This window comes from Harpia harpyja, chromosome 3 (genome assembly GCF_026419915.1).
Source record: "Harpia harpyja isolate bHarHar1 chromosome 3, bHarHar1 primary haplotype, whole genome shotgun sequence".
Taxonomy (NCBI): domain Eukaryota; kingdom Metazoa; phylum Chordata; class Aves; order Accipitriformes; family Accipitridae; genus Harpia; species Harpia harpyja.
In genome coordinates, this window is record NC_068942.1 from 70,655,728 (window position 1) to 70,671,631 (window position 15,904).

Consider the following 15,904-nt stretch of genomic DNA (forward strand, 5'->3'; position numbering starts at 1 on the left):
TATTCATAAAGAAAGCTCATAATCAGAAAGGCTACTGATGCCTTATTGCTGCACAGGCAGCGTACAGTCAAGCTGTCCATTTGTTAAACTGGATATCGCTGCTTTAAGTGAATAATTTTTAGGTAGCAGAATAAGTTGCCTGTGGCCAGTTGGCAAGTTGACATTCACAGAAGTTTATCTTGTGATACAGTAGTTTGAATGTTATCCACTAGTATCTGCTTCTCTAATAACCTCAAATTCCTTTTGAGAATCTTGAAGCATTTTTACAAATCCAAGGTATTTTAATGGACTTTGCTAACTGTTTGTTTTCTTTTCGATCGACATTCATCATTTTTCTGGCACTGGATAGCTGTGAAGTCAATAAAGAAACAGCACCTGGTAGAGGTCCGTTCTATGGCTAATCCACCTGCAGCAGTTAAGCTAGCGCTGGAGTCCATCTGCCTATTACTGGGTGAAAGTACAACTGACTGGAAACAAATACGTTCCATCATCATGAGAGAGAACTTCATTCCAACCATTGTTAACTTCTCTGCTGAGGAAATCAGGTAAGTGCGACATATTTATATGAATAAACTATTTACAAAGCTATGGAGGGTCTTAACTGGACTTTTCTCTGTGTAATTGCTTTGGTAGCACTTCTTTTGAGACTGATAGTCCTGCATGTAGTGAATGTGTAGGTGGTATAGGAAACAGACTAGTGAAGCAAAGGTACATCATGCAAACTGAGACAAAACAGCTGCTGTTGAGTAACTTCAAGGCATGGTTGCAAAGGAGTGTGTTGCTGTCCAAAGCCATATTATTAGTTGAAAGTAGTTTTGCAGCAATAACAGACCAGGCTGCTGAGGGCTTTATCCAGGCTGACCTAGCTGGTTCTGAATCTGAGGGGAAGGTCAGACTAGAGACATCTGAATTCCCTTCCAACTCCAAATTTTTCTGAGCAGAGTTAAGCAATTTGTGAGTGACTAATCTTAAAATCTTGTTAAATGCCTTTTATCACCCATAAGCTGTAATTTCTGAAACATCTTGAGCTAATTAAAACATCCCAGCTACCAGTCAGCAAAACTGCTAGGAAATGTTCATGTTGGCTGTGGAAGGCAGGCGAGATAATGGGATACTGAACACCTGTGTGCTGATGCACAGTGTACTCATGCTATCTTTAAAAACTTTTCCCTTGCAGTGATGCCATCCGGGAGAAGATGAAGAAAAACTATCTGTCAAATCCAAGTTACAACTATGAAATTGTAAACAGAGCATCACTGGCCTGTGGACCTATGGTGAAATGGGCAATTGCACAGGTAAAGTCAGTACTGTGGGGAAACAAACACAAGGTAAAAAGAGTGAGCCTGAAGGCATATAACCATGTCTAAAGGCTCTGAACTTGCCTCTATTCAACTAGATGTTGCAAACTATTTTGTTTCAAAGAAATCAGTAGATGGTTCAGATGAATGATCATGGCCTCTGTAGTACTGTGCCAGAGGACTAATGGCTAATTGTTATACAGCTTTTGCATCGAGAAACTTTAGGTTTACCATAAACAGTAGCAGATCCTTGCTGTATGTAGTGTCATTCTACAGGACAGGACAGTTCTCAACTGGAAAATGCAATGCAATCCTCTTAATAGAGACTGCAAAAGTTTTGTCTTGCCTCAGAGTGGGGCACACTCACAGGCAGCTCTGTCAAGGACTTTTAGGCAGACTTTTAAATACTTGACTAGTTTTCTAAAGGAATAGGCTTTTGGGAAGATGCCCCTAGACTGAGATATCCAAGAATGGTTTTACTTGCTGTTGGTGTTCAATACAGCAGAATGCTTGGCTTGTTAAAACTGTGCCTGCTATGAATGGCATGACACGGAGAGACTCTTTAGCTTGAATCTTGCCAATAGGCTGTATCCTGATTGTTCTGTGGCTTAGCTATGCTCAATTCTTTACTAAGAAAGGCAAATTAGCACAGTACTGGCATAGACACACAGTCAAGTATTTATGCAAAACAGTGCTATGCACTACTTAATGTGTATATTAATAATGTGTATATTAAGCATATTAATTCTTACACAGGTCATAAGTACCTAAGCTTAAAAAGATGCAGTTAATAGTATATACCTGAATGCTGTGGTTCTTGTTAACACACGTCACTTTAGAAAGTAAAAAGGTCTTATTTACTGTTCACAGCTGAACTATGCTGATATGTTGAAAAGAGTGGAACCGCTACGCAATGAACTGCAGAAGCTGGAGGATGATGCCAAAGACAACCAACAGAAAGCAAACGAAGTGGAGCAGATGATCCGTGATCTCGAGGCCAGTATTGCCCGTTACAAAGAAGAATATGCAGTACTGATTTCGGAGGCTCAAGCTATTAAGGCAGACTTGGCTGCTGTGGAAGCAAAAGTAAGACTTATATATCAGTAATTTTCCATTCTTTGATTTTTGACAGTTGGAAACTGAACCATTCTTCAAACTTGTGACCGGACTTGGGTGCTTCCTCTGTGTAGCGCATTTGAGCTGTCTGTTTCATCTCTGGATGCCATGAAGCTTCTTAGGCTACTGAAACCTGGCTGGAGTTAGAAATATCAACTCATGTAGCTAGTCAATTAACAAGACGGTTCATGTAAGGCTTAAAATAAGTAGAAAGTGTTTGGAAACAGGCATGGGTGTAGTGTAATTGTAATGTCTTAACTGGACTGGAGAGGGGGGTGTGGGGAGAATTCCTCTATGTACTTGATCTAATCATTAGCATGTCACTACTATGCTAGTACTTAACACTTTTAAGTTCATCAAGATAACAGTTAAAAACAACATAATAAATTAACACTGAAGTGAAGAAACACAACTTTAATTTCATTCCAAGCTTTTAAATTTAACTTGGGCCTTGAGTCAATATTTAAGTGTCCTGAGAGACTTGTCATACTATAAAAATCCATCATCTAAAGAGTCTACTTCACCACTTATTTCTAGGTAAACCGTAGCACAGCTCTTCTGAAGAGTCTTTCTGCTGAACGTGAAAGATGGGAGAAGACAAGTGAAACTTTCAAGAACCAGATGTCTACTATTGCAGGAGACTGCTTACTTTCAGGAGCTTTTATTGCCTATGCTGGCTACTTTGATCAGCAGATGCGTCAGAATCTGTTCACTACGTGGTCTCACCATTTGCAGCAAGCAAATATCCAGGTAAAGATACAGTCATGAGTTAACTGCAAATCAATTTACTGCAACAGTTAAAAGAAGCTTTAAGATTGCTACGTAAAGAATGGAGCTATTGGAAAAGAATACCTTGTAGAGCTGCATTTACTCAAAATGTCTTCACCAGCTAGTTGGAGAATCTCTAGTCAAATATTAACTCTATGTACTTCTTGCAGTTCCGTACAGACATTGCAAGGACAGAGTACCTTTCCAACGCAGATGAGCGGCTTCGCTGGCAAGCAAGTTCTTTACCTGCAGACGACCTGTGCACTGAGAATGCCATCATGCTCAAGCGGTTTAATAGGTATTTCATTCTAAGATGTAGAATTCTAAAGTAACGTTCTTGCAGCAGGCAGGGTTTTGCACCTATCAAAGAATCACAGTAACTCTTTCAAAGCACTGTTTCACTGTTGTGAGAGCTTCTGATGTTTGTAAAAGCTTCTCAACTGGTTGTAAACATAAAAACTCTCATTTGTCTTTGCTTGCCTTTTTTGTTATGCTTAGCTGTTAAAATAAGTTGGCTTGAAATGAAGTTGTTTTGTTGCCCAATACAGACTTACCTTTCAAAACTCTAAACTGAAATAAGTCTTTGAACCTGGCCAACTTCTTCAATATACAAGCTTTTAGAGTTGAGACTAATAATGCAACCTAAATTTGTAAAACTGCTTAGAGGCTGTCTGCAGTTAAAACCCAAATAATGAAAGTGTTTTATTACTAACTTAGGTATCCATTGATCATTGATCCCTCTGGGCAAGCTACAGAGTTTATCATGAATGAATATAAAGACCGTAAGATAACTCGTACTAGTTTCTTGGATGACGCTTTCAGGAAGAACTTGGAAAGTGCCTTGAGATTTGGTAACCCACTTCTAGTCCAGGTTAGTTGCATGATCGTGTAAAAACTGTTTAAAATTCTTGAATTTTGCCCTGTGTACTAGAAAAGTTTGCAATTGTTCTGTTAGTAAGATGCAAATGACTCTATTTTCAAACCATATTTTAACAAGTGAACTAGTACGGAGTGATATGCGAGGTGTTAGACCTGAGAAAAATACAATTAGTGAGATACACAATCAAAAGAACATATTTCCTTTTCCCACCATTTCAAGATCAAATGCTTTTATTTTGAAATGATCTTTCTTTACCTCCACTCTATAAAATGACATGCAACCTGTTTGTCTGTTTCTTTGTTTCCGTATGCTATCTCTTGTCATAGATAATAGTACCTAATACAACTAGTTATCTAGAATTAAATGTACTCTGAGGAGCAGGAGGAAGTTTCGGTAATACAAAGAAATAGGCAACTGTAGGAATAGTTGACTTTCACTTGAGATTAATATATTTTTCATTTCTTCGTATGGAAATGGGAAGACAACGGATTAGCTCGTAGACAAGATCAGTACCTGTTGCTTGTGCTGCTTAGGATAGGGCTTATGGATTAGAACTAACACAATTACAACCATTAATAATACTCCCCTTCTGAGATTTTGTATGCTAATAGCCCAAATTCTGTGCTTGTGTAGCTCAACTACAAATCTAAAGCGGAAAAATGTTCTGAACATGATCTATATTCCAAACCAACTGCAAATTGCTTCTTACTAGAGCTTTAAGCCCCAGTTGAACCAGGATTTTTAGTTTGAGACACTTGCAAGCAACAGAATCTCTTAACACATCTCTGCTTATAGGATGTGGAGAGCTATGATCCAGTTCTGAATCCTGTTCTGAATCGTGAAGTCCGGAGAACTGGAGGCAGAGTTCTGATTACTCTGGGAGACCAAGATATTGATTTGTCACCATCCTTCGTTATCTTCCTCTCTACCAGAGATCCAACAGTAAGTAAAACAAAAGGCTGTCCTGTTTGTAGAAATAGGATGTCAGAGAGCTGAGAAAATTTTTTGTGTTTCCTGTGATAGGTTGAATTCCCACCAGACCTCTGCTCTCGTGTTACATTTGTGAACTTTACAGTAACTCGCAGCAGCTTACAGAGCCAGTGTCTAAATGAAGTCCTGAAAGCTGAAAGACCAGATGTTGATGAAAAACGCTCTGACCTGCTCAAGCTTCAGGGTATGCTTACCAAAATTCAAGTAACTTCCTCCTGTTGTAAAAGAATACAGTGGCTTTACTGTAGCTGTAGAAATACATAGTGAAATATCTTTATAGCTGATACTCTTGCTTTTTCAGGATGTCCAATGGGAAAGCGTACACAATTCATATAATTCTTAGAAACAAACACTCCTATACAATACGTAACCTAATTTTTCTTCTAATGAAGGTGAATTTCAGCTGCGCTTGCGTCAGTTAGAAAAATCCCTGCTACAAGCGCTTAATGAAGTGAAGGGACGTATCCTGGATGATGACACCATCATTACTACTCTTGAGAACCTGAAGAAGGAAGCAGCAGAGGTCACCAGGAAAGTAGAAGAGACTGATATTGTCATGCAAGAAGTGGAGACTGTTTCTCAGCAGTACTTGCCTCTTTCTACAGCATGCAGCAGTATCTACTTTACTATGGAGTCACTGAAACAGGTAGGATGAGTTGTTCTTCCTACCAGAAGCTTCATATATTTACTGTTCAAAGCTAAATAGGCACTGCCTAATTCCAGCCCTGGCTACTATATTGCAATTTGGTAGGCATAAGCCATTGACTGTCAAACAGCAGGACTCTAGAGAGAAAAGCCAAACTCTTGTGTCTTTCAGATACATTTCCTGTACCAATACTCTCTCCAGTTTTTCTTGGACATCTATCACAATGTCTTGTATGAGAACCCGAACCTGAAGGGAATTACAGACCATACTCAGCGTCTCTCAATCATCACAAAGGATCTCTTTCAGGTTCAGTTTTTTAATCAGTAAATGTAATTCTTTCATCATTTTTGAAGGGTTGGAGTTCAAGGCCTCTTATGCTGCTAACTTCACTGTTTTGTTGGTAGGTGGCTTTCAATAGAGTGGCACGTGGCATGCTGCATCAAGATCATATAACGTTTGCTATGTTGTTGGCCCGGATTAAACTGAAAGGCACTATTGGGTAAACATTTGTTTTCTACCTTTACTTTAGTTGAAAAAGGGAGGGATATCTTGAAGGCACCTAGCTAAAGTCTTCTTTTCCCTTACATTAGGGAGCCTACATATGATGCAGAATTCCAGCACTTCTTGAGAGGGAAGGAGATTGTACTAAACACTGCATCTCTCCCCAAAATCAATGGTTTGACTGTAGAGCAAACAGAAGCAATGATGAGGTTGAGCTGCCTTCCTGCGTTTAAGGACCTTGTTTCAAAAGTTCAGGCTGATGAGGTAAGTGTTGGCTAGGGTTCGTTTCTGCACTAAACTATCTGGTTAAGCTTTTTAGGTGTCTGCTTCAAGAGCTTCACGCTTACAAGCAAGCTCTTCTAGTATGAGAAGGGAAGCCTTACAGATTGACTAGTTGTGGAAGTGAATGTTCTTACTTCATTTGTAATCCAGCTATGAAACTTGAGTTGTAAATACCAGCATTGTTCATCGCTCAGCCTTGGAAGCAGCTTCACCATTCATCTAACTTTGCGATCAGCTTTGGTTCCTGTGGTAGCAGAAAGTGCAATACTGTGTGTCTTTTACTGTATTGCTGTTGTGTAATAATTACGCAGTAGTGGGGAGCAGCCCTAGCTATACATAACATCATAATGGTGGGCTCTTGGGCATTACTATTTGGAATAAATTTGGATAGTGCTCAGCTGCTGAACACTCTGCTCCTTCTCATGACTGAAGTGTTCTAAGAATACATGTGTCCCCTGACTGTGAAACTGTATGTTCCAAAATATGTCCGTATCTTAAATAGTACCTGTTTGGTTGCCCTGCCTAGTTTTTATATTTAAAGTTGAATTCTCTTGCCGTGTCGCTAATTTTCCTCAAACTCTTCAACCTGGGGTACAATAACATATAGCTTGGGCTGGGACTTGGTAAAGATCTGTAGAATCAGTGGTGGTGGAAGCAATGCAGAATTAGGGCATATCAGTGAAATGATTGGACACATCTAAAGAAAGCATAATAGACAAAGCATAGTTTTTTTAGATGTGGATTTTTGTTTTTAAAAAAACAGAACTTGGAGAAATTCATTGAAGAAAAATGAGTCGAGAACTTACTAAACATGGTGGTCAAGTTGCAGTCTTGCTCAGGGAAACATTCAAACCATTTATATATATGAAACACTTAAACCATACATATCTATAAGCCTTGGAAAAGACTGAACTATGTTGAGCGTTGGACAATATTTGGGGCTAAGTTTAATGTTTGACTTAATTTTGTTAATATAATAGTGCTTCTGTTTAATAGTGTTAGCCCTGTCTTATTTCTCAAGACTTACTCATAGATGGAAGCTCAAATGCTTCATCTGGTACTCAATCTAAATTTTTATTCTAAAGGTAGATGATAAGATATGAGCGTTAAATGGGAAAAATCTTATGAACTTGTGCATTTTGTTGTTTAAACATTTAGCTACTCATTAGAATTTTTAAAGATCTGTTTGCAAATCCAAACCAAGGCTAGTAGAGTTTGGACTGTACCAAGTTCAACCTACCCTAGCAATCTTTGTTTCCTACTGAAAGTTGGTATGTAGCTGAACACTTCTGCAGTACATTAAATTCTAGATTTTAAGGCTGAGATTGAACATCTCTTGTACCATGAACAGGACCTGCACCTTGCAGTAGATTTTTGATGCCATGAAACTCCCTTTCAAGTTTTTTTGCATTTTCTTTCAATATAGCAATTCTGTATCTGGCTGGATAGCAGTTCACCAGAGCAGACTGTACCATACCTTTGGACTGAAGAAAAACCTGCAAGTAAGTTATTGCACTAGTGTCCAAACCAATCCTACTGTACTAATCTAAGTACAACTACTATGATTTTAAAGCAATTCTAAAGTAGAACTTTAATTTGGACCTTAATGCCTGGGAAAATGATAAAGTTGGGATTGTGAAAGAACCTCAGGTCTGGTGGGTTTGGTTTTGTGGTTTTGTTTGTTTGTTGGCTTGTTTTGGTTTTAAAAGCAAACTTTTATAAGCAATAGTTACTACACTTGGTTCCTGCACCTTAACCTGTGATCTAGTCTTCCGCCAAGGATGAAACGTATTTCTACAATCTCATTAGATTACATAATAGTTTGAATTAACCTTAGCCATTGCAAATCTGGAAACAGCTCAGTACTTTAAAGAAGACACAGATTTTCTGAGGACAGGGTTGGTCTACTAGAATGTTTCCTCCTGCAGTTGTATCTGAGCATGAAGTATTAATTCTTGCTGCATTAGTTGTTAGTGCTAATTTGTTAAGAGTTAGAACTTAAGGGTAATTGTTGCCTTTCAGTTCCTCCCCTGTCTGAAAGGTAATGTTAGGAAGTGTTTGACATCTGTGATCATTATGGGCTCATTCCTGGAGGTGGCTTTCTAAATTAAGGATTCTAAGCTTGTGTTTACTAGCTACTGTAAAGCTGCTTGACTATTAACTGAAGCAACTCTAGGTCACCTATCCTATCCATGCTAGACAAGTATACAATACTTCAAAGTCTAGCAGAACAGCAGATTATTGAATGAGTGAGAAGATGTGAAGAGATCTATTGTCCCTGAAAGTTAAAATCACTTCATGGCAATACTTCTAGGGTGTAGATTTTGTAAACCAGTAGCATTTCAGTAGAATGCAAAAGCATCTTGCCAAGGTAGGCTTTTAAAGGGCTCACAACATGAGCAATTGAGCAGGTAATTAAAATGTCGCAGAAAACAAACCAACTGAAGATGGTAAGTTTCTTTGGACTGTCCAAGTAAAGACAGAATATAAGCATTCCATTAAGATGTTGCAACAGATCTTTCAAAGCGATAATTGAGTTTCTAAATACCTGGTCTTCAGAACAAGATGGGAAAAATTCAACAGAGAATTGGAAGAGAGGAAGATGTTGAGGATGGTTTTCTTACCTTTCCATTTAATCCTGTCTCCTCTTCTCAGCTCCTATTGGACAGGCCATCCATCGCTTGCTTCTGATCCAGGCCTTCCGTCCAGATCGTTTGTTGGCAATGGCACATACCTTTGTTTCAACAAATCTTGGAGAGTCTTTCATGTCCATTATGGAGCAGCCTTTAGATCTGACACACATTGTAGATACAGAGGTAACCTGCTTGTTTTTGAAAGGCTAAAATCCTGAGGTAATGCTTAGTGCCACCTTGCATGAGTTCTATAGTGAGTAAAGCTATCCTCCGGAACATTTCTTCCACTTATCCTTCTTTCCATGGTATGAGGAGTGGATTGTTTTCCTATTTGTTAATGTAAAACTAAGAGTAGCATAATGTCTTTAGCTAAACAGAGCGAAGAAGGACTGAGCTTACTGCATTCTCGTATTCATGTAGTGGCTGATTTGTATCCTTTTAAACTTCTCGGACAACAGGTGAAACCTAATACCCCTGTGCTGATGTGTTCAGTGCCTGGTTATGATGCTAGTGGTCATGTTGAAGACCTTGCAGCTGAGCAGAATACACAGATTACCTCTATTGCTATTGGTAAGAACATACCTTATTTCATTATCTAAGCATAAATGAAATTGTTAGCAGTAAGAGCTTTAGCAACCTCTCTGTCTTTTAGGTTCTGCTGAAGGGTTTAACCAAGCAGATAAAGCAATAAACACAGCAGTGAAATCTGGAAGGTAAGTTCTATCTCCTTTGTAGCTAGAATACTGCCTAGTAGAAAGGTAAACAGGGGAAGGGGGAAGTAATCTATTGGCTAAATGGGTAAAACTATGAGTAAAAACAATTGGGACTATCTTCTGAACTGAAATTTGTAATAACTTCAGCACAGCTGTTCACAACTTCTCTTTGATTTAAATATTTTCAAGAGAAATAGGTTGTATCTGCAAAACAGGAAAGTTAGCCCATTTACAGTATACAGTAACTGATTCTGTGTAGAAGACAGGTTTAAAAGAGGGAGGAAAATCTGTAGCATAGATACCATATTCTGTTACTCTTTATGGTGATATAGCCAGGATCCCTAAGCTGTACGCTAAAAAGCACTTGTTCTGTTTCAAAACTTCACAGATGGGTAATGCTGAAGAACGTTCACCTGGCTCCTGGCTGGCTCATGCAACTAGAGAAGAAGCTACATTCCCTACAACCCCATGCTTGCTTCAGACTCTTCCTTACCATGGAGATTAATCCAAAGGTAATGTTGATTTGAAATTTGATTCTCTGATAGAGTAACCAGCTTGTAGAGCCAAGAGTGCTACTACCTGGGGAAGGTTTTCTCATGACTGCCTTTCTGCAGTAAAGCAAAAGGAGAATACATGCTTGTCAGGGTGGTTACTAGCCTTGGTTTCTGATAACTTAATTGTAGCTGAAAACTTCATACCATTCCTTTTGCTGCTTCCCCCACCCTGCAAAAGAAAGGCAGGACTTTACTGTGTGTGCTTACAATGAGGTTTTGAAGCTAATGCAAACTGTACTGTTAGAGGCATTTAATTTAGTGAGTGCTAAAGGAGCTGGATTCGAGTTTATTGATCTATTCTAGGTGCCAGTGAATTTGTTACGTGCCGGCCGAATCTTTGTGTTTGAACCTCCTCCTGGTGTAAAGGCAAACATGCTGAGGACTTTCAGTAGCATTCCGGTTTCTAGAATGTGCAAGGTAAGGCTGCAGTTTGTGTAGATGAAAGAAAATGGAAGAATGTTTTCATTAAAATTTTACCATAGATGATAAAACCTCAGCTTCTAAGATGTACATAGAATGCTTTTTCTCTCGTGGAAGTAGAGTAGTAGTTGCTTCTTCTATTGATAGAATATATTCAGTTTTGGTAGCAATCTAGCATCAAAGCTGATATTTTTCTAGGCTTTCAGCAGCCTTTGATTTTTATCAGTTCACTTGAGTAACAGTTTTTGGTTTGGTTTTGTTTTGTTTTGTTTTCCCCTCTGCACTTCCTAGTCTCCAAATGAGCGTGCTCGTTTATATTTCCTCCTTGCCTGGTTCCATGCCATTATCCAAGAGCGCTTGCGCTATGCTCCGTTGGGTTGGTCCAAGAAATATGAATTTGGAGAATCTGATCTGAGATCTGCCTGTGACACAGTAGACACATGGTTGGATGATACAGCAAAGGCAAGTAGTATTGTGTACTTAGCTATGGGTAATACTTAGATTACTAAGATCTTCAGTAAAACAGTCTGTTCTTGGAAGCATGTAGTAAGCTAAATGAGTAGGCACAAATAACCTGATGGCAATTTAACTTAGTTCTTGAATTTGATTCCTCGATCGGAGGACATGTGAAAAGGATTGTTTCCTGCTAATTACATTGCATTTTACTTACAGGGTCGCCAAAACATTTCACCTGATAAAATCCCCTGGTCTGCACTAAAGACACTGATGGCACAGTCTATCTATGGAGGTCGTATTGATAATGAATTTGATCAACGTTTATTAAACACTTTCTTGGAACGTCTGTTCACTACTTTAAGTTTTGATAGTGAATTCAAACTGGCTTGCAAAGTTGATGGACACAAAGATATTCAGATGCCAGATGGAATCAGGTATTTTTTCTTTATCCTGATCTCTATGTACAACTTCTCTTTTTTTAAATTCAAAAAAAAAAAAAAAACCAAACCAAAAAACCCCCAACCAACCAACAACCAAAAAAACCCTAACCTGTATCTCTGTGCTGGAATTTAGCCGTGTAAACATTTGTTTCAGGCAAAGAATTACCTTGCCGTCCTAATAAGGGAAGTCTTCTAATGAATATTAAAACTCTGACTTGCAGGCGTGAAGAATTTGTCCAGTGGGTTGAGATGCTGCCAGATACACAAACACCGTCATGGCTGGGCCTGCCAAATAATGCAGAGAAAGTTCTTCTCACCACACAAGGTAAAACCAGAACTTTAACAATGTCTTGCGTAGATTACTAGGCCACCGTTTAAACTAAACAGCAGAAGAGAAATAAAAATCCTGCTGCAGAGTTGATAGCTTTCCCCTCCTCCTTCAACGTAGTTGGTTTAACTTCTGCAAGGTAAGACACTCGAGTAGTCCAAAAACTGAGCAATAGCTTGTGAATTAAAAAGGGAGTTATGTTCAGCCTCTCAAAAGTCAAGCTCCCATCTTGATTCTGGAAAGCTTTGTTGTCAGCTCTGGAGCCACCTTACAGCTAGGCAGTTCTGAATTTTAGGTCTAGACTAAGGAAAAAGAAAAGTGCTAGTTCTTGCATGTAATAGGATGTTTTCATCTTGATGCCAGTGCTTCTGTGATTAACAGCAAATCTTCTGTTTTAGGCATAGATATGATCAGTAAAATGCTGAAAATGCAAATGCTAGAGGATGAGGATGATCTAGCTTATGCGGAAACTGAGAAGAAGACAAGAACTGATTCTACATCAGATGGTCGCCCAGCCTGGATGAGAACACTGCATACCACAGCCTCTAACTGGCTTCACCTTATCCCACAAACTCTAAACCATCTGAAGCGGACTGTGGAAAACATTAAGGTAAGAACTAAGTTTTATCTAACATGGGCGTAGGAAGTACACAAGTTCTGATGCATTGGAACAAGTGCATTGTGATTTGCAAGTGCTGATTAAACTGTTTGGGGGGGACAATAGAACCTGTACCAACATTATGTAATGCCCTGCTGGGTTTCTTGAAGTGCTCTTAAAATTTGGTTTATGTCTTCGGGGGATTATTTGAAGAAATACAATGGCAAACTGTTTATCAAGGGTACCGCTTCTGAAGCTTCTCTGTGATCAGGTAGCAAGAAACAAGTGCTTCCTGTTGTACTTGTAGCACACTGACTGCTACTTATGATATTTCCTCTACAGCCAGTGCACATTAATTACTGCTAAAGTTTAGTGATGGTCAGTGAGGGGAGATAGAGCAGCAGCTTCTGCTAACTGGGAACAGAAATTGCAAGGGCTGGAGGAAACTGTTGAGGCCTGGACAGTAGTACCCTGAGCTCTAACTCGGGAATAAGCTCCCCAGTTGCATGTGCCCATGATTGCCCAACTGCTTCTAAAGACTTACTCTGGGATAGTAGGTGAGAACCTTTTGTGCTGATGAAAAGGAATCTCAAGTTGATTGGAAGGAGCTACAGCAGGCAGTCTGCATTAATTATTCAACTAAGACTTCTACTTTCTTGCTTCTCCAAGGGAGAGGAGATTGTCAGTTGTAAAACAGCCTCTGCAATCACTTTCTGCACCATAGACTGCATCTTCATGTTTAATGTTTGTAGTCACAGTGTCACTGGACAGTGCATCCAGGATTTTGGGATTGCTTTTTGTAGCAGTTCTCCAGCAAGAACTTTGATCTGCAACTTACTTTCAATGTTTTGACAATCAGGATCCTTTGTTCCGATTCTTTGAGAGAGAGGTGAAAATGGGAGCTAAGCTGCTTCAGGATGTTCGTCAGGACCTTGCAGATGTGGTTCAAGTGTGTGAAGGAAAAAAGAAACAAACCAACTATTTGCGTACACTTATAAATGAACTGGTAAAAGGTATGGTAATTCAAATTAGCATCTCCCAGTGCTCTCTTTACCTCTTGCACTCTGTACGTTAGAGGCTATTATGCTCAGCAGCTAAAAAAAAAAAAAAATGGCAGGAAAATTGGGGATTGACTTTACCATTTGATACAAGCAATACTTTTGAGTCGAGCATAAAATTCCAGTTGGTTTTGTTTGGGATTTCAAGTTGAGGTAGCTAACGGTACAGGCTTTCTGGTACGGTTTACATCAGCAGCTTAATTTCTAAGCTGAAATCTTACTAAATTCTCTCAGTGTCTGAGTTGTGATTGAGCAAAGTTATACCACAAAGTGAGTAATACTACTCCTATAAAAATCTCCTAGAAAATATTCAAGTTCTCTAAACTTCTGTTTCAAGATTGTACATAAATGTGGAATTTTCACAGACATCCTGCTTCTAGTAATACATGAAGATCTGCTGTCTGCTTTGAACAAAAGCATTTCCTGAAACACAGATACTTGACCTCTTCAATTTTTTCTAACAAACTCAAATCTTCGTGAAAACTTGAAGAGCAGTTACTGCAGTATATAGCTGTGTGTAACTGAAGTTGCTGTTGCAGGGTTTCTGTAACTGGATGGCATTTTAAATAAATAGTAGACCTGGAGGCCATCTGCTTTGTAATCTTTGAAAGTGCGTTCACTTACTAAGAAGCCTTTTACGATAGAGGCTGACTGATATCCTGGTCCGAGTCTTAAATGGCTATTGCGAGGAAAAAGTGAAGTGTCAACATGGTGTGTAATTCTAACATGTATGCAAACAAAACTTAATTCTGTTCACATTTTTCACAGGTATTTTGCCTCGTAGCTGGTCTCATTACACAGTGCCAGCTGGTATGACTGTTATTCAGTGGGTGTCCGACTTCAGTGAGCGCATTAAACAGCTGCAGAATATTTCCCAGGCAGCTGCTTCTGGTGGAGCAAAAGAACTAAAGGTATCTTGTGCTGACTTCTTTTAGAGGTTATTGGTGGAGCTGTGTAACTACTTCATGGAGTCTTCACATGAAGGCTTCTAAATAGTTCCTCAGGCAAAACAACTTCAGTCAGTGCTTGTAAAATGTGTTTGTAAATACTGTTGAGTATCTCCTGATCTCAAAATGGTGAGGCTTAGCAGGCTAACTGTTCATACAGATTAGAGGGAAACTTAGTATTTTAGAATGACAGAAGTAGCCTTACGAGCAAGAAGCAGTTTAGCAGTTACACAGTGTTCCAGTAGCAGCAGGAAAATCTTAAGGTAAATAGGTTGCTGAAGTAATATTTACGATAATCATTAATTAATAGTGAAGCTGATATACTTTTTTCTCTTTTTCTTTTTTTTTTTTTTTTTTTTAATCCCCCTCTCCAAATAGAACATCCACGTGTGCCTTGGTGGCCTGTTTGTACCAGAGGCATATATTACTGCTACAAGACAATATGTTGCCCAGGCAAACAGTTGGTCCCTTGAAGAACTCTGTCTTGAGGTCAACGTTACAACTACACAGAATGCAGTACTGGATGCATGCAGTTTTGGAGTCACAGGTAAGCTTAGCAGAAAGAAGGGGTCCTTGCTCTAAAATATTTTCAGAAGCTTCTGGTATTAAATAGGCTATATCAAATGAAAAAGGTCATACCATTGCAAAAGTTAAACAACTTCAGAAAGTGTGTATTAAAGATCAGTTTAATAATAGTTAGAAGGGATGTACTTATAATGCTAACAAATCTCAAGACTCAGGTCAGTGTATATTTGAGCGGTATTGGATAGTATATCTGCTACAACCTCTTTATTTTGCAGTATGAAATACCTCTCATTTAGTGGATTTGGCCCTTAAATGATGCATAGGGAGGCAATGTTTGGATGTATGAAAGCTCTTAGAACTCTAAAGCATATTTCAATTTACAGGCCTGAAGCTTCAGGGAGCTACATGCAGTAACAACAAGCTGTCACTTTCAAATGCTATTTCAACTGTACTGCCCATTACACAGCTTCGCTGGATCAAGCAGACAAATGCTGATAAAAAAGCAAATGTTGTAAGTATTGATAAAAATAATTTTAAGAACTCCTCTCATAATTAGATATACCTAGCAATTTTTTTCCTGAAGCTTTATGGATACTTTTATCAGGCACCACAAATCAAATTGTTCCTTTCTAATATTCTCAGTGTCGCTTAGTACCTAAATTCCAGGCTAGCAGCAAACAGACCTAGTGCTGACTAGGTCTTTCCTTTGGAGTTAGATAAGAAGGAGAGCCATCCAAAACTATTAATGCTG

The 15,904-nt window shown here is 38.9% G+C and overlaps 1 protein-coding gene across 2 annotated transcripts in view; it reads left to right on the forward strand.

Annotated features, from left to right (window-relative positions):
• Window positions 1–15,904, forward strand: part of DYNC1H1 (dynein cytoplasmic 1 heavy chain 1) — a 46,788-nt gene that overhangs the window by 30,303 nt on the left and 581 nt on the right. Inside the window, exons 52-77 of one of the 2 annotated variants that reach the window (XM_052783191.1) lie at window positions 350–545; window positions 1,178–1,295; window positions 2,169–2,384; window positions 2,952–3,164; window positions 3,353–3,480; window positions 3,900–4,053; window positions 4,858–5,004; window positions 5,086–5,236; window positions 5,445–5,698; window positions 5,870–6,004; window positions 6,103–6,197; window positions 6,289–6,463; window positions 7,908–7,983; window positions 9,137–9,297; window positions 9,573–9,684; window positions 9,767–9,827; window positions 10,216–10,339; window positions 10,685–10,798; window positions 11,093–11,263; window positions 11,474–11,691; window positions 11,919–12,022; window positions 12,424–12,635; window positions 13,483–13,636; window positions 14,450–14,592; window positions 15,007–15,175; window positions 15,537–15,664. In XM_052783191.1, the coding sequence (XP_052639151.1) occupies window positions 350–545; window positions 1,178–1,295; window positions 2,169–2,384; window positions 2,952–3,164; window positions 3,353–3,480; window positions 3,900–4,053; window positions 4,858–5,004; window positions 5,086–5,236; window positions 5,445–5,698; window positions 5,870–6,004; window positions 6,103–6,197; window positions 6,289–6,463; window positions 7,908–7,983; window positions 9,137–9,297; window positions 9,573–9,684; window positions 9,767–9,827; window positions 10,216–10,339; window positions 10,685–10,798; window positions 11,093–11,263; window positions 11,474–11,691; window positions 11,919–12,022; window positions 12,424–12,635; window positions 13,483–13,636; window positions 14,450–14,592; window positions 15,007–15,175; window positions 15,537–15,664 (3,929 nt within the window). Of the gene's footprint in view, window positions 1–349; window positions 546–1,177; window positions 1,296–2,168; window positions 2,385–2,951; window positions 3,165–3,352; window positions 3,481–3,899; window positions 4,054–4,857; window positions 5,005–5,085; window positions 5,237–5,444; window positions 5,699–5,869; window positions 6,005–6,102; window positions 6,198–6,288; window positions 6,464–7,907; window positions 7,984–9,136; window positions 9,298–9,572; window positions 9,685–9,766; window positions 9,828–10,215; window positions 10,340–10,684; window positions 10,799–11,092; window positions 11,264–11,473; window positions 11,692–11,918; window positions 12,023–12,423; window positions 12,636–13,482; window positions 13,637–14,449; window positions 14,593–15,006; window positions 15,176–15,536; window positions 15,665–15,904 lie in introns of those variants that run through there. The other variant, XR_008234569.1, reaches the window with a different exon arrangement.